Source organism: Scyliorhinus canicula, chromosome 15 (assembly GCF_902713615.1).
Source record: "Scyliorhinus canicula chromosome 15, sScyCan1.1, whole genome shotgun sequence".
NCBI classification, from domain to species: domain Eukaryota; kingdom Metazoa; phylum Chordata; class Chondrichthyes; order Carcharhiniformes; family Scyliorhinidae; genus Scyliorhinus; species Scyliorhinus canicula.
In genome coordinates, this window is record NC_052160.1 from 80,207,107 (window position 1) to 80,226,098 (window position 18,992).

The 18,992-nt window shown below is 46.7% G+C and overlaps 1 protein-coding gene across 1 annotated transcript in view; it reads left to right on the plus strand.

The window, feature by feature from the left end:
- LOC119978479 (DNA damage-regulated autophagy modulator protein 2-like) overlaps positions 1–18,992 on the plus strand; it is a 147,661-nt gene that overhangs the window by 30,408 nt on the left and 98,261 nt on the right. The window contains exons 2-3 of the mRNA XM_038820141.1: positions 386–578; positions 14,620–14,687. Of these exons, the coding sequence (XP_038676069.1) occupies positions 448–578; positions 14,620–14,687 (199 nt within the window). The 5' untranslated portion in view covers positions 386–447. The remainder of the gene's footprint in view (positions 1–385; positions 579–14,619; positions 14,688–18,992) is intronic.

Genomic DNA, 18,992 nt, shown 5'->3' on the forward strand with positions numbered 1-18,992 from the left:
CCCCCCCATCTGCCACCCCCCCCATCTGCCACCCCCCCTCCCATCTGCCACCCCCCCCTCCCATCTGCCACCCCCCCCTCCCATCTGCCACCCCCCCCCCTCCCATCTGCCACCCCCCCCCTCCCATCTGCCACCCCCCCCCCCCCCCCTCCCATCTGCCACCCATACATAGCTTCACAGCAAGAGAGGGTTAAAGAGCTTGAGTGAGGAAGATCTGTTTCCTGTGTGTGTGGGAGGGAACACTGACAAAGTGAAACTGATTTGTGTGCCTGTAATAAACTTGCTGTGGAGTTGGGCAGGCTCGCGGTGTCGATGTTGTGTCTCGATTCTCCTCATTTCAGAGTGACTGGAAAACCTGGCCAGCTCTTTATCTTTATCCTTGCAGACTGTTTTGGGAGTTTGAAGCCGGGCGGCTGATCGGAGCCTCCGAGCCCCGGGCCAGCAGAGATGTGGTGGTTCCAGCAGGGGATGAGCTTCTTTCCAGCCGCACTGGTCATCTGGTCAGCAAGTGGCATCATCCTCTCCTTCATTACAGCCGTCCTGCTCCGACACATCGACTCCTTGGTGCCTTACATCAGGTCAGTAAGAACCTCGAAACTAAACCAGCTGCGCCCACCCACCCGGCTGCTCGAGGCACAGCCCCATTTCCACGCAACTGCTGACTTGCCCCATGGCAGTTGGCATCTGACCAAAGCTCATTGACCTGAAGCATGAATTCTCTACCCACTGCCCGAGTTCCTGAGACTTTTCAGTGTTCTCTGCCTTGTTGCAAATTTCTAGCACCGGCGGGATTTTGCTGTTGAACCTGTCTGGGATCTGAGCCTTTCTCCAGGAATTCCCCCACCCACCCACTCAAAAAAACAGTAAAACTTCTCCCAAATGGTCTTGTGTTCTTTAAAATGGAACTCCAATATTATTGATTTTGACTGATATTTTTAACACTTGGAATTGTTTTTCTCTGATTGTCTTGTAGCCAATTCAATTCTTTCTGGCAGGAAATGTAGATCAAGCCAATTAGACCCATTGACATTTTTCCAGTTTGGGACAGTGAAGGGACACACGCAAGACGTGGGCTTTCTGCTGCAAACCGCCCACAGTTGCACCGTTACTTTCTGAGATTGTTTGGTACCCTGTATTCTCCATAACCTTCAGGTCATCCACATCATGGGAAGGGAAGGCACAGTGGCATAGTGGTTAGCACTGTTGTCACGCCGCTCAGGGTCCCGGGTCCAATTCTGGCTTTGGGTAACTGTCCGTGTGGAGTTTGCCTGTGTCTGGTGAGTTTCCTCTGGGTGCTCCAGTTTCCTTCCGCAGTCCAAAGATGTGCAGGTTAGGTTGATTGGACATGCTAAATGGCTCCATAGTGTCCAAAAGGTTAGGTGGGGTTACTGGGGTGGAGGTGTGGGCTTAAGTAGGGTGCTCTTTCCAAGGGCCGGTGCAGAATCGATGGTCCGAATGGTCTCCTTCTGCACAGTAAATTCTATAGTTCATGAATCAAGTCCAGATCACCCATCAGCCCTCTGCTCACTGACCTACATTGCCTCTTGTTCTGGCAAGTCTCAATTTTAAAATTCTCAAAAATGTTTTTAAATCCCTCCATGGTCTGACTGCTCCCTATCTCTGTAATCTCCCGGTCCCTGGAGAATCACTCACGCGTGGATTATACGGCCATTGCAGAGGCCCCCCAGCGATTCTCCGGGCAAAACTGGTCACGTTCCCGACGGCATGGTTCTAACCACGTATTACCAGTTGGGAACCTCGGTTGGTGGCTGCGGACTCGGGGTCATTGTCGATGTCGGTCCGGGGTCCGAGTCCACCATGGCACACGGCGCGGCCACTGCAGATCACCACCGTGCACGTGCGCGGACTCCCGACCGGTGGTGCGGGGCCCATATCCGCAGCCAGAGCTGCGAGTACCACTCTGGGGCCCTGCCAGCTCCTTGCGGGTAGGAGGATCACTCTGGACTTTTTAAAGGATAGTAAAATGCCAACGTTGTTAGGCCGGCGTGGGGATATAGCCCCATTTTTGGAGAATCCAGCCCCTAGTCTTCAAAGTTTTTAAAACTCCTGTTAGTCTCCAGAAATCAGAGCCTTTTTGAGGAGAGAGTTCCAGATTTCCAAGAGCCTTTGTGTGAGAAACCTGGGACACTTGCTCAGTGAAGTTGATGCTGATCATTTCTTTTCTCTCGAGTTTCTCTCCTCTGAGCACTGCCCATAGCTCGGGTTTACAGCCAACCCCTTACCTGTGTGGACAATCTTTATACTGGAATGAATATTAGGAGAGGTCCACAGGAGGAAGGGGAAATCGCAGCTGAGACCCATCAGTGCTCAGGTGATTTTTCACATGCCTGCTTTTCTGTCGGGATCATTGGGTGGTGAGGGAGCATGCCTGACTTTTCCTACTCAAATTCATGAGTACTGAGATTAACTGTGATACATCAACTGCTGGCTGCCCCTTTGAAGATCTGTCATCTCAGCACAGACCAAGGATAGATCAAGAGATCTCCCTGGTCACTAAGACTGGATGTCTAATTAAAAACAAAATACTCTGGAATCTGGAGATCAGAAATAAAAACAATAAAATGCGAGAAAAACTCAGCAAGGTCTGTTTCCAACACTTCTGTTTTTATTTCTGGATTTTTCTTTAAGCAGAAGGATTTCTGAATTGGTGTTTTATTTAATGACTGCGCTAATTTCAGTCTTTTTTATGTGAAATTGGAGACAGAACAAATCCTTGAATTTAAAGAACATAAGAACTAGGAGCAGGAGTAGGCCATCTGGCCCCTCGAGCCTGCTCCGCCATTCAATGAGAGCATGGCTGATCTTTTGTGGACTCAGCTCCACTTTCCGGCCTGAACACCCTTCAAAAAACTATCTATCTCTATCTTAAAAACAATTAATGAAGGAGCCTCAACTGCTTCACTGGGCAAGGAATTCCATAGATTCACAACCCTTTGGGTGAAGAAGTTCCTCCTAAACTCAGTCCTAAATCTACTTCCCCTTATTTTGAGGCTATGCCCCCTAGTTCTGCTTTCAACCGCCAGTGGAAACAACCTGCCCGCATCTATCCTATCTATTCCCTTCATAATTTTATATGTTTCTATAATATCCCCCCTCATCCTTCTAAATTCCAACGAGTACAGCCCCAGTCTACTCAACCTCTCCTCGTAATCCAACCCCTTCAGCTCTGGGATTAACCTAGTGGTTTTTAAAGGTTTTTAAAATTATTTCACAAACTGTGGGTGTCACTGGCAAGGCCATGGATCTTGCACGTCCTAATTGCCCTTGAGAAGATGGTGGTGAGCCCCCTTAAAGAATGGAAGTGGGGAAGTAATTATAGAATAGAATCCCTACAGTGCAGAAGGAAGCCATTCAGCCGATCAAATCTGCACTGACCCTCTGAAAGATCGCCCTACCAGGGCCAGGCCCCCACCCTGTCCCCAGCTCTTAGTCTATAGGCCTGAAGGTAACAGCACCTCAAGCACAAATAGAACAAAGAACAAGGGAAAGTACAGCACAGGAACAGGCCATTCGGCTCTTCAAGCCTGAGCCAAGCCAAGCTGCTTGTCTAACCTAAAACCTTCTACACTTCCGTGGCCGGGGGGGGGGGGGGGGGGGGGGGGGGGGGGGGGGGGGGGGGGGGAATGCTGGCCTTTATTCCAAGGGAGCTGAAGTATAAAAGTAAAGAGGTGTTGCTGACACTGTATAAGGTACTAGTGAGGCCACATTTAGAACACTACTGTTTTGGTCCCCAATTTGAAGGAAATATATATTATCATTGTAGGCAATGCAGAGGTGGTTTATTAGGATTATCCCAGATATGGAAGGCCTTGCCATATGAGGAAAGATTAAACATGTCTGGTCTGTCTACCTTGGAATTCAGAAGAATGAGAGGCGATATGATTGAAACATATAGATTCTTAGCAGGTTAGATAGGGTAAATATTGGGAGAATGTTTCCTCTCATGGGAGAGTGTAGGACCAGAGGGCATAGTCACAGAATAAGGGGGATTTGAGGACAAATTTCTTCTCTCAACGAATGGTGAATCTTTGGAATTCTTTATCCAGGAAGCTGTGGAGTCCGAGTCCTTGAACATTTTCAAGGCTGAGATTGGTAGGTTTTAAAAAGGTTATGCAAAGAAGGCAGGAAAGTGGATTTAGCGAGTGTTAGATCAGCCATGGAATCATAGAATTTACAGTACAGAAGAAGGCCATTCAGCCATTGAGTCTGCACTGGCCCTTGGAAAGGACACCCTACTTGAGCCCACGCCTCCATCCTATCACTGTAACCCAGTAACCCTACCTAACCTTTTGGATACTAAGGGCAATTTAGTATGGCCATTCCACCTAACCTTTTTTTCATAAATTTAGAGTATCCAATTCATTTTTTCCTATTAAGGGGCAATTTAGCGTGGCCAATCCACCTACCCTGCACATCTTTGGGTTGTGGGGGTGAAACCCACGCAAACATGGGGAGAATGTGCAAACTCCACACGGACAGTGACCCAGAGCCGGGATGGAACCTGGGACCTCGGTGCCGTGAGGCAGCAGTGCTAACCACTGCGCCACTGTGCTGCCCCCAATCCATCCTAACCTGCTCATCTTTGGACTGTGGGAGGAAACCGGAGCACCCGGAGGAAACCCTACGCAGACATGGGGAGAATGTGCAAACTCCACACGGACAGTGACCCAAGCCGGGAATTGAACCCAGGACCCTGGCGCTGTGAAGCAACCGTGTTAACCACTGTGCTCCCGTGCCCCCGTGATCTTATTAAGTGGTAGAGCAGGCTCACAGGGCTGAATGGCCTACTCCTGTTCCTATTTATTATGGTCTTATGATCTTCTTGAACTGTCCATGTAGTGTTGATATACCACAGGGCTGTTAGGGAGGGAGTTGTAAGTGGATTTAATAGAGCCTGCCCAGCTGCAATCAGACAGCACAGTCTGGAATCATTTCAAGCACTCAAGAGTGTTCCGAAGTACTCCTTTTTTGAGTAATATTGTTTTTTGGTGACGGTAAATCCTTTTCAAAAATACAGTCAGACTAATACAGAAGGCTGAGGAAAGGGCGAATCAGCCGGACACAGACAGGATGCACGGTGAAAGCAAATTTAGAATTGAAGCTGTTAAACACTTCCCTTTCTGTTGAAGTGACTGTTTAGGACACAAAAATCTCTTCATCTGTTTCTATCACTGCCTCTCTTCAGTTTCCCATAACTCTTGCTGCCTTTCCAATATGTTCCCTCCGTGAATTGTTCCCTCTTCCTGTTTTACTCGGGATTAGTCTCTTTTGCTGACTGCTTGTAACTGCCCAGTTTATCCCTTTCCCTTTTTTATTTTAACATTTGCCACACTGCAGTTCATAGAATCCCTACAGTGCAGGAGGTCGTTTGGCCCATCGAGTCCACACCGACCCTCCAAAAGAGCACTACCCTGACCCACACCCACACCCTATCTCCATAACCCCACCTAACCTTTTGGACACTATGGGGGCAATTTATCATGGCCAACCCACTGCACATCTTTGGACTGTGGGAGGAAACTGGAGCACGTGGAGAAATCCCACGCAGACACGGGGAGAAAGTGCAAACTCCACACAGTCACCCAAGGCCAGAATTGAACACGGGTCCCCAGCATTGTCAGGCAGCAGTGCTAACCACTGTGCCACCGTACCACCCCAGTTCTCTGGCACCACTTTCATAGCTAAGTGGAATTGGAAGATTTTGATCAAAGCCTTCACAATTTCCATCTTTTTCTACGTGCTCCAGTTTCCTCCCACAGTCCAAAGATGTGCAGTGGATTGGCCATGATAAAATGCCCCCATAGTGTCCAAAAGATTAGGTGGGGTTATGGAGATATGGGTGTGGGTCAGGGTAGTGCTTTTTTGGAGGGTCGGTGTGGACTCGATGGGCCAAACGACCTCCTGCACTGTAGGGATTCTATGAACTGCAGTGTGGCAAATGTTAAAATAAAAAAGGGAAAGGGATAAACTGTGCAGTTACAAGCAGTCAGCAAAAGAGACTAATCTTTTATGTACCTCCTCATTATTTATTTTATACAAATGATTTAGGTATGAATGTTGGAGGATTCATCAGTAAGTTTGCGGATGATATGAAAATTGGTGGGGTGCTAATTCACCTGAGGAAGGAGCTGTGCTCCGAAAGCTCGTGTTTGAATCAAACCTGTTGGACTTTAACCTGGTGTTGTAAGACTTCTTACTGAATTAGTGAGGAGATTAGCCTTCAATTACAGGAGGCTAGAGATGAGCTGGTCAGATGGGCTGATCAGTGGCAAATGGAATTCAATCCGGATAAGTGTGAGGTGAAGCACCTGGAGAGGACAAGCAAGGCAACAAATACATGATGAACGGCAAGACCCTGGGAAATAGCTTGCTGTGCATGCACACCGGTACCTTAAGGTGGCAGAACAGGTGGATAAAGTAGTTAACAATGTGGGCAGCATGGTGGCACAGTGGTTAGCACTGCTGCCTCACACGCTAGGGATCCGGGTTCAATTCCTGGGGTGACTGTGTGGAGTTTGTACTTTCTCCCTGTGTTTGCGTGTGTTTCCTCTGGGTGCTCTGGTTTCCTCCCACAGTCCAAAGATGTGCAGGTGAGGTGGGGTTACCGGGTTACAGGGATAGAGTGGGGGAGTGGGCTGAGGTGGGGTGCTCATTCGAAGGGTCGGTGCAGATTAGATGGACTGAATGCCCTCTTTCTGCACTGCAGAGATTCTATGGATTCAATGGATATGGTATACTTGCCTTTATTAGCAGAGGCACCGAGTTTAAGAGCAGGGAGGCTGTGCTGGAACTGTGTATAAAACTTTGGTTAGGCCATAGCTAGAGTATTGTGTGCACTTCTGGAATCCACATTATAGGAGGGATGTGATAGCACTGGAAAGGGTACAGAGGAGATTTACCAGGATGTTGCCTGAGTTTTAGTTATAAAAAGAGATTGGATAGACTGGGATTGTTTTCCTTGGAGCAGAGGAGACTGAGGGGAAACGTGAATGAGATGTATAAAATTCTGAGGGGCATAGATAGAGTAGACAGGAAGAAACTTTTCCCCTTGGTGGAGGGATCAATGACCAGCGGAATAGATTTAAGGTAAGGGGCAGAAGGTTCAGAGAAGATATGAGGGAAAAGATTTTCACCGAGCGGGTGGTGGTAGTCTGGAACTCGCTGCGTGAAAGTGTGGTGTAGAAAGGGACCCTCATGACATTTAGAAGTATTTAGATGTGCACTTACGATGCCAAGACAAACACGGCTATTGGCTAAGTCCTGGAAAATGGGATTAGAAGAGTTAGGCAGCTGTTTTTCATCGACGCAGATGCGATGGGCCGAAGGGCTGTGCTGTAGACCTCTATGACTGTGACTTTGTGACTCTATCCTGTTGAATTACACTATCACCATCCCTATTACTGCTGTATTGACAGCTTCCATTTCCATACGGAAGACCGGTACAAAATACTGTAGGGCACAATCTATTTGCCTGTCGCCCCTGATCTGGGACACGATGACTGACCTGGGACGCGATGAGGCAGTAAGTTTCGTGTGATGCCTCTCGCAAGATTTACAGGCCTCGTCACACCTCGCAAAGTCTAACAAGATCTTGTGAGGTGTCGCGATCTACCTTTTCAAGTGAATAGTTACTTGAATATGTCTGTGCCAGAGTTACCCAATGCGTGGGATCTAATGACTTTGCCTCTAATGACATGCCAGGCGACCAGATGGCACTGTCAGGCTCGCAGGGACACTTCCACGGTGTCAGGCTGGCATCCTGCCCATGCTGGGGATTAGGCCTGAGGTGCCTTGCCCTTATAAGGTGGGGTACGGAGGGTGGGGGGCTCGAGGATCCCCTAATTGGTAAGTTGGGGTGTCCGGAAGCTGCAATGGGGTGTTCATTTAAAAAATGATTAGAACATAGAACATAGAACAGTACAGCACAGAACAGGCCCTTCGGCCCTCGATGTTGTGCCGAGCAATGATCACCCTACACAAACCCACGTATCCACCCTATACCCGTAACCCAACAACCCCCCCTGTATTGCCCAATCTCTTCCTGCACTGGCGAGCTGAGCTGAAGAAATGAGCCCTAAGTGCGGCCTTGGCGTGGCGTTCCGCGCCGAGGCCCGGAAATAAAGCAGAGTCCTATTTAATTGTGAGGTCGTTCTCACCGCTGCAAGCACTGGGAATCATCCGACTAAATGTGCCCGGAATGGGGCTCTGTTTCATTTCCATTAAATTGCATCTGTGGTGCCTCAGCCTCAAAATTTCTTTTCAGTTTCTAATCATTACCACCCTTCCTCTGTCTACTCTTTTATTATTTGAAGGCAGAAAAGGAAGAGATAAGACTGATTAGACAGCTGGCACAGACACAATGGGGCTAAAGGCCTCCTATGTAATTTCATTCCAAGCCGCATATCCAATTTCGTTCTCCCTCATGCACCCCATCTGTTTGCCCTTAAATTCATTTCTGATGTTCACCTGGCAGTAATTCTAACCACACTGTGGAGGTTGGAGATAGCAGTTTGAATCTCACCACTGCAGCTGGGGAAACTATTCAATTAAATATAGAATAAAAAACTCATCTCAGAGATGCTGATGATCATGAAACAATGGGCTTGTCATGGAATCCATCTGGTTCATTTATGCCAGAAGGAAATCTCCATCTTAATAGAATTTACAGTGCAGAAGAAGGCCATTCGGCCCATCGAGTCTGCACCAGCTCTTGGAAAGAGCACCATACCCAAGCCCACACTTCTACCCTATCTCCATAACCCAGTAACCCCATCTGACACTGAGGGTAATTTTGGACACTAAGGGCAATTTAGCATAGCCAGTCCACCTAACCTGCACATCTTTGGACTGTGAGAGGAAACCGGAGCACCCGGAGGAAACCCACGCAGACACGTGGGGAGAACATGCAGACTCCGCACAGACAGTGACCCAAGCCGGGAATCAAACCTGGGACCCTGGAGCTGTGAAGCAATTGTGCCAACCGCAATGCTACCGTGCTGCCCTAATCTTGATCCGTTCTGGCCTACATGTGACTCTGGATCCACATCAGTGTGGTTGACTCTTAATTACCTGAAATGGCCAAGCATATCAAACAGCTACAGCAATGTTCAATCAGAATTAAGCCAGACTCTGCCCAGTTGACCCTGCAAAGACCCCCACACTAACATTGGAGGGTTAAAATTGAGAAAATAATCCCTTACACTCGTCCAGCAACAACCTGGCTTTGTCTGTAAGCTATGATTGGGTGAGTATGACTGTGTGCCAGACTCCTCCATCACCATCCCTTCATATTTCCTGTCCCACCAGCAGGGCAGGCACATTGGTATATGGCTAGGAGGAATTTGCCCCAGGAGACCTCAACTGAGCTGGCTTTGAGGTCCTGAAGACTGGGACTACCGGGTATTGAGAGAACCAAAAAGAGGAAAGAACATATTTCACCTTGTTCTCGCCATTCAACCTGTTGCAGGTGCATCTGTCCATCACTGTATCGTTAGGAGTGACCACCGCACAGTCCTCATGGAAATGAAGTCCCATTGTCATGTTGAGAATACCCTCCATCATGTTTTGTCACACAACCGCTGTGCTAAATGGGATAGATTTTGAACAGATCTAGCAGCTCAGAACTAGGCGACCATGAGGCGACTGTGGACCATCAGCAGCGACAGAATTGTACTCAACGACAATCTGTAACCTTATGGCCTGGCATGTCCCCCATTACCATCAAACCAGGGGATCAACCCCAATGAAGAGTACAAGAGAGCAGCAACACCCGGCATACCTAAAAATTAGCTGTCAACCTGGTGAACGTGCAACACAGGACATGCTAAACTGCAGAAGCAGGATGCTACAGACAGAGATAAGTCATCCCAGAAACAACATATCAGATTAGAGCTCCACAGTCCTGCTACATCCAGCTGTGAATGATGGTGGTCAATTAAACAACTGACTGGAGGAAGAGGCTCCACAAATATCTCCATCCTCAATGATGGCAGAGCCCAACATTGATCTTCAACCAGACATGCTGAGTGAATGTAGCATCCTCCTGAGGTGCCCAGCATCATGGATGTTAATTTTCAGCCAATTTACTTCATTCCACGTGATATCAAGAAATGTCTGAAAGCACTGGATACTGAAAAAGCTGTGGGCCCTGACAATCTCTGGCAATATAACTGAAGACTTGTGCTTCAGAACTAGCTGCGCCTCAAGGCAATATTCCAGTCCAGCTACAATATTGGCAGATACCCAACAATGTGGAAAATTGCCCAGATACATCCTGTGCACAAAATATAGAACAAATTCAATCCAGCCAATTACTGCCCCAGCAGTCTACTTTTGATAGAATTAAAATAGAATTATAGAATTTACAGTGCAGAAGGAGGCCATTCGGCCCATCGAGTCTGCACAGCCCTTGGAAAGAGCACCCTACCCAAACCCACACTGCCACCCTATCCCCATAACACAGTAACCCCACCTAAATAGTGATAGAAGGTGCCACAACTGTGCCATCAAATGATACTTGCTCCGCAATAACCTGCTCACTGGCGCTCAATTTGGTTCTGCCAGGGTCACTCAGTTCCTGACCTCATTGCAACCTTGATTGAAACATGGACAAAATAACTGAATGTCAGAGGTGATGTGGTAGTGACTACCCTTGACATGGAAGACAGCATTTGACTGAGGGTGGCATCAAGGAGCCCGAGTAAAATTTAAGTAAACGGAAATTGGGGAATATTTTCCACTGGTTGGAGTGGGGATGTTCATAATTTCACAATGTTTAGCAGCATTCACAACTCATCAGATACTTTTGCAGTCCAGGCCAATAACAGCAATACCCAGACAACATTCAAGTGTGGGCTGATAAGTATCAAGTAACATCCGTGCCACACAAGTGCCAGGTAATGACTTTCTCAATAAGAGAGAATCTAACCATTGCCGCTTGACATTTAATGGCATTGTCACCGCTGAATTCCCCACTGTCAACATCCTGGAGGTTACCATTGATCAGAAACTGAACTGGACTAGCCATATAGATGCGCTGGCCACAAGAGCAGATCAAAGGCTGAGAATTCTGTGGCGAGTAACTCATTTCCTGACTCTGCAAAACCTGTCCATCATCTACAAGGCACAAGTCAGGAATGTGATGGAATACTCGCCACTTGCCTGAATGAGTGCAGCTCCAACAACACTCAAAGCTCTTCACCATTCATGCCAAAGAAGCCTGCTTCATCTTCAACATTCACTCCTTCCATCACTGACACACAATGACAGCCATGTGTACCATCTACAGGATGCACTAAAGTAACTCCCAAGGCTCCTTAGGAGTTCCCCTTCAAGCCACTCACCATTCTGACTTGGAAATACACCAGCCGTTCCTTCACTGTCGCAAGGTCAAGGTCCTGGAACTCCCTCCCTAACAGCACTGTCGGTGCCTACACCACATGAACTGCAGCGGTTCAAGAAGATAGCTCACCACCATCTTCTCAAGAGCAACTAGCGATGGGCAATAAATACTGGCCTGGCCAGCGATGCCCACATCTCCATGAATTAATAAAAAATGTAGCTGTCACATCCCTTAGTTTGCCGTCATCAACAAAATCTTGACCTTGTCGTTCTGGTTTAGAGACAGATAATTGAAATCAATGGTGAACAGTGGTCTCACCCCCACACTGCAAAGATGTGCAGTGTACATGGATTGGCCATGCTAAATTGCCCCTTAATTGGAAAAAAAAGAATCGGTACTTTAAATTTATTTTTTAAAAAAGACAACATTTCAAAATGGCCATCACAGAGAGTACAAAGACATTCAGGTTTCCTACACAGATCATGTTGTGCCCTGAGGTGCTTCAAAACAATAAAAGAAACATTACAGACATTTCAAAATGGTCTTTACAATGTTATTTAAATGATCTATCTGGATCAAATTGCATCTTGGGGTGCTTCAATGCAATTGCGATACATTGTCATTGTCAAAGGGGAGGTCTACAGTGTCATGATATGCAAACATGCAACCAATGAATACTCAGAATAGGACACAACCAATGGGCAGTCAGGACACTCAAAGGTGGCATCACCACAGGGGGGCATGACATAAACACTATAAAAGGGATGAGGCACTCACACCCTGCCTCTTTCCACAGACAGTCATCTAGAGAGTTAGATAGGGTTGATCAGCAGCATCACACCCCAGCACTTGGCTTAGAGAAAGCTGGTACAGTTAGACTGAGTTACTACAGTTCGATTAGCAGAGAGTCAAACTCATTTGAGAACTGTGTTAATAGCTCAATAAACACGTTGAACTAATTTTAAAGTCTAGAGCATCCTTTAGTTAGGACTGCATCAAGTAGCAGCCTGTGATCTCGGAAGCAGCATAACACATCATACAGCATAGTAAAGGCCCTTCAGCCTATCGTGCCTGCACCGGTCAAAAAAAACACCTAACTGTTCTTATTCCAGCACTTGGCCCTTTACCTTGTTTGCTTTGGTATTCACCTGTATACATTCAATGAGAGTCATACAGCCCGAAGGTGGGCTCTACATTTCCCAGCCCCTCAGTGGAAATTGAGCGTGGTGGGTCAGAGGTGGGTTTTTTACGCAAAGAGTGGTGAGGCCGTGGGATGCCCTACCTGCAACAGTAGTGAACTCGCCAACATTGAGGGCATTTAAAAGTTTATTGGATAAGCATATGGATGATAAGGGCATAGTGTAGGTTAGATGGCCTTTAGTTTTTTTTCCATGTCGGTGCAACATTGGGGGCCGAAGGGCCTGTACTGCGCTGTATCGTTCTATGTTCTATGTGCCAGGACAAGGTACAAATTGAGAAAGTGTGCAGTACTGGTGAGAGGTGAATACACCATTGAACATAATCACTGTGACTGTGGCCAAAGTCTATTAGGTCTCTGATGTGAATTGGGCTTTGAATACAACACTGTCAACCGCTCCGTTTCAATCTCAAGGACACCTGGATGAAGCAGGATGTGAAACTTCAACGTATAGCGGTGCTTAAAATAGTCCTGAAGCGCGCAAATAGCTAAACATACTTGATATTCATGCTCAACTTCTGCCTTTTAACTCACATTATGCAGTTTGACCAAACTCTTTCCCTGTTTCACACAGTATTTAGAGTCTAATGATGACCATGAAACCATTGTTGATTATTGTAAAAACCCATCTGGGATACTAATCTTCAGGTAAGGGAATCTGCCATCCTTACCCGGTCTGGACTACATGTGACTCCAGACCCACAGCAATGTGGTTGACTCTTCAATACCCTCTGAAATGGTCCAGCAAGACAGTTCAAGGGCAATTAAGGATGGGCCTTGCCAGCGATGCCCATACCCCATGAATGAATTAAAAAACCCACAATGTTTCTGATTACATGCCGTAAGATGCTTCATATCTGGTATTGTAACAAGCTTCAAATCACCAGCTACCATGGGAGCTGGCCTTTATGGGCGGGATTTTCACACAACCCGTCACATGGTTTGCAGCGGCAGAGGTGACCCGCCATTGGCTGCTGGTGGGATTTTTTTGGTCCCACTGTTGTCAAGGGGGTTTCCCGTTGAATGAACTCTTCACATCCATGAAACCCATGGCAGGGGTGCGCCATCGGCGGGACTTGAACATCCCTCCGCTGGCGTGAATGGCTGGAAAATTCCGGGCAGAATATATCTCCAGTTGAGATGGTGCACACAGGGCAGCACGGTGGCATAGTGGTTAGCATTGCTGCCTACGGCGCTGAGGACCCCGGTTCGAATCCGGCTCTGGGTCACTGTCCGCGAGGAGTTTGCGCATTCTCCCCGTGTCTGCATGGGTTTCACCCCCACAATCCAAAAAGGATGTGCAGGATAGGTGGATTGGCCACGCTAAATTGCCCCTTAATTGGAAAAAATAATTGGGTTCTCTAAATTCTGCACACTGTACAGGCAGATTGTTATTGCTCCAGAGCCACAGGGAATTTGTTACTTATTTTTGTTCTATTGATTTGACTGAACCCCAGATGTGCAGGTTAGGTGGATTGGCCATGATAAATTGCCCTTGGAGTCCAAAATTGCCCTTAGTGTTGGGTGGGGTTACAGGGTTATGGGGATAGGGTGGAGTTGTTGACCTTGGGTAGGGTGCTCTTTCAAAGAGCCAGTGCAGACTCGATGGGCTGAATGGCCTCCTTCTGCACTGTAAATTCTATGAAATTCTTTGTCATATTAATAATCTCCTATAAGGTGCATTTGATGTGATGATTTCTGCCTGGTAACATTGAGGCCTGCACTAACAATTAGTCCACCACAGGGCTCAGTAGTTAGCACTGCTGCCTCATGGCGCTAAGGATCTAGGTTCAATCCCGGCTGTGGGTCACTGTCCATGTGGAGTTTGCACATTCTCCCCGTGTCTGCGTGTGTCTCACCCCCACAACCCAAAGATGTGCAGGGTAGGTGGATTGGCCACACTAAATTGCCCCTTAATTTGAAAAAAAGAATTGGGTACTCTAAATTTTTAAAAAATCATCCACCAAAATGTCTTTGAGAATTGGGGCTCTATCTCTCTTTAAGACTGGGGCCTCCAGCTGGAGACCAGTACTTACCACCTTGTGTTTATCCCTCACAGTGACACTGGCACAACTCCACCTGAACGATGTATTTTTGGGATCATGATGAGTATTTCAGCCTTCTTGGGTAAGAACCGACTCTAATTAGACTTGGATACAATTGTTTTCTTCTATAAAATTCTCTTGTGTAAAAAGCTGTCAGTTTTTTGACACTGCATACTTTAATTTGGGCGTTTGAATGATGATGGGATGTGGCGAACGAATTTAACCCTTTTCCCCATATTAATAAAAGGTTGATTTTCTTGCTTCCCTGTAATTTCAGCTCTCTTACTGGATTTGTTTTTTCTAGTTATTACCCTGTTTTGATGATTTAGAATCAATAAATCAGCTTGGGGAGGACAGTGTGGGTGATCCTGTAACAGGCAATGGATAATCCTTGAAAATGTCAAGCTTGATAACTAGAGAGTAAGGCCAGTGGCTGATGATATTTCCCCCAAGGATAAGGTGTGGTGACCCTTGCGCTTTGAGAAACATGTATTTTTCTTTTTAGGTGATGACCCTTTGAAACTATAGTGGGCCTCACAGCTCCAGGGACCCGGGTTCAATTCCGGCCTCGTGTGACTGTCTATGTGGAATTTGCACATTCTCCCTGTTTCCTCCGGGTGCTCCGGTTTCCTCCCACAGTCCAGAGATGTGCAGGTTAGATGGATTGGCCATGCTAAATTGCACCTCAGTGTCCAATAGGTTCGGTAGGGTGACTGGGTTACGGGTATAGGGGGGAGGTATGGACTTAAGTAGGGTGCTCTTTCCAAGGGCTGGTGCAGACTCGATGGGCCGAATGGCCTCCTTCTGCATTATAAATTCTATGACTTTATGATTTGGTTCCAAGAAATGCCCATGCGATCTGGGGTTGAACAGCCAAGAAGCAAAGGGCAATAGAAAGCTAATGGCAGTGGGGCTGGGTCAGCCAGTTTTTTCTATTTGGCCGTTGGGACACGCTGAGAATTCCTGTGAAGATAAAACAGAAAATGTTTCCTCTAAATGTAACAGTTTTCTCAGTGTTCCCGGTGTCCTCCAGACTCACAGAATCCCTACAGTGATGAAGGAGGCCATTCGGCCCTTCGAGTCTGCACTGACCCTCTGAAAGAGCACTCTAACCTCGGCCCAATTCCCCACCCTATCCTTGTAACCCCACCTAGGAACAATTTAGCATATCCAATCCATCTAACCTGCCCATCTTTGGACTGTGGGAGGAAACCGGAGCAACCGGAGGAAACCCACACAGACACGGGGAGAATATGCAAACTCCACACAAACAGTTGCCCAAGATTAGAATCGACCCATGGTCCCTGGCGCAGTGAAGCAGCACTGTGCCACCGTGCTGCTCCGACTGTTTAAAGGGGTCAGAGAAGGGGGCCTTTGGGGATTCTTTGTCATCAGGCCTATCATGGTCTGAATCTGGCTTCGTAGACAAAAGCTTTGTCAGTGTTGACTGTGGGGTTTTCAGATGGAATATGGCTGCTGGTGAATGCAATTCATGGGCCACAATGGTTGGATGGCAAATGAGGCTATAAAATGGAGGCTGAGATTGAAAGATTTCTCATGGCCTCACACTTGTGCAGGAAGTAATGCAAACGCTTGTAACTATGTGTGGTGTACCTTTGTTGTATTGACTATTTAAAGTGGAATTTACTTCTTTGTTTGAAATATTCTTTGCTAATGTTTCAATTATGTTGATTTTAGTTGTTTGGGTTAAAAAGTGAAATCTTGTCGAGTGGTTGTTCTTTCCACTGGTGTCGTGGGGATTCCTTTATTTTTTAATGTTATAGGTCTTAATAGGGATTATAACAAAGGGTGTAATTTAACTGCATGCATAATCCTCTTTATTAGATTAAATTGTGTTGGTTTAGCCAGGTTTTAAAGTTTGGCTGTTAGAAAACACCTAAGAATTAATGTTAATAGAAAACAGGAGTTTTCTCTGAATTGAACACCTTTCTCAGTGTTTCCATCGCCCACCGGGCTGTTTAAAGGGGTCAGAGAAGGGAGTCTCAGGGGATTCTTTGTCATCAGACATGCCCTGACCTGAATGAGGGAGGGTTCGTAAACAAACGCTTTGTCCAGATTCTTCGGATGGAATACGGCTGCTGGTGAATGCAATTCACGGACCAAAATGATTGGATGACAAATCTAAAAACATCTCCTGATGCCAAGACTGTACATAATATGGCTGACTCCCCAACCCATTATCATATGATCGGCTGACCAAACTTGGCCATTAACTGTGGTGAATTAAATTTTATTTCTGTTTAACCTGAGCTGTGTCAAACTTAGCCAGCATTTATTGCTCATCCCTGAGGGCGTTTAAGAGTCAACCACATTGCTGTAGTTCTGGAGTCACATGTGAGCCAGACCAGGTAAGGATGACAGATTTCCTTCCCTGAAGGACGTTAGTGAACAGATGGGTTTTTATGACAATTGACAATAGTTTCATGGTCGTCATTAGAATTTAAATTCCAGATTTTTTATTAAATTCAAATTGCACCAACAGCCCTGGTGGGATTCAAACCTGGGTTCCCAGAGCTTTACCCTGGGCCTCTGAATTACTAGCCCAGTGACAATAAATAGCACTACACCACTGCCTCCCCAAACAATTCCCAAACCCCATTTGGACATTGTTACATCTTGGAGCTTTCTTTCCTATACCCTTTATCAATCCAAGTTCCAAACAAATTCCTGTTATGCCTATTACACAAAGCAAAATCACATATTAATGGTCAGAGGGAGAAAAATAAATTGTTGTAAAATTGATTTCTCTCTGGATTACGTGTCAGTGCCTCGATCATTTACAGCCAGGCTAGTAATCCAAAGACTGTGCGATTCATTTTAAAAAAAGAACCAGCTGTCAGCAGAAAGAGAGGCACAATTGCAAACTTTACATAATTTGTTTAAAAAACTTCCCCAAGCACAAAAAACAAACTCCATTTTAAACCTGCTGTTAATTTTTTTTCTTCAACTTCCCCAAATTGTGGATCAAATTTGAACTATTTTGAAACCTTTTTAACGCTTTATAGGAGACAACAGTTTCTTAAAAACACTCCGCAGCTTCACCGACTCTAGAAAAGGAACTGAAACATAATAACCAGCACGGGACATATGGTGTGGGGATGATTGTTTCCCCCAGGCTCCTTGAGGAGTTACGAGCTCCCTGCTAGGGGCGGGGTAGTTTACTCGTACTTGTATAAAAGGTCGGTCAATGTAGAACCGACTGACAGGAGAGAGTACCAGCTGAGATTCTACCAGTGCTCCTGTATATAACTTGTAAAATAAACGTTGTTTACTTTTACCCACTTTGGACTCGGATGGAATACGGCTGCTGCTGAATGCAATTCACGGACCTAAATGATTGTGATTGGATGACAAATGTAAACACATCTCCTGACACCAAAAGATTGGACAATTTTCCCGCTTTTTACCTCCCCCAGCATGATGAACAACTCCTCAAACACGGTCACAAACATTGTCCACCTTGCCTCAAACCCCTCTGTGAGCCACGTGGCTCATACTTTATCTTTTCTAACTGTAGGAAGTTGTACAGGTCACTCAACCAGGCCGCTATCCCAGTGGCTATGTCGACCGCCAATCGCGTAAGATTCGTCACCGGACAATCAGGCAGGCGAAGGCCACGACATTGGCCTTCCTCCTATCTATGAGCTCTGGCTTTTCTGAAACCTCAAATATCGCGACCAAAGGATCCAGGTCCACCTCCTGTCCCACTATCTTGGTTAAGACCACTTCCACCCAGAATCTATCCAATTTTTCACAACCCCAGAACATATGGCCGTGATTCACTGGCCCCCACCCTCTCCTCTCAAACTCATCTGCCACACCCTGGAAAAACCCACTCATTTTTGCCCGAGTCATATGTACCCTGTGTCAACTTTAACTGTATCGGTCTCATCCTTGCGTATGTGGAGGTTGTGTTCACCCTGTGCAATGCCTCGCTCCATACTCCCTAATTGATCTCCCCCCCCCCCCCAAATTCTCCTTCCCATTTGTCCTTAATCTTCACCACCCGCTCACCTCCCTGCTCCCCCAGCCACTTGTATATATCCCCAATTCTACTCTCCCCTTCCACATCTGAAGCAGCAGTCGCTCCAGCAGGGTGTATCTCCGCAATCTAGGGAACTCCTTCCAGGCCTTTCGTACAAGATCCCTTATCTGCAGGGTACCTGAACTCACTCCCTCTTGGGAGTTCTACCCTCTCCCTCAGCTCCTCCAGACTGGCAAACCCTTCCTCCAAATACAGATTCCTCACCACTTCCCTCCACCTCATCTATCTAGCCCCCGGCACAAACCCATGATTCTGACACAACGGCGTTCGCACCGACATCCCCTCCAACTAAAATGCCTCCTCAGCTGATTCCATATCTTC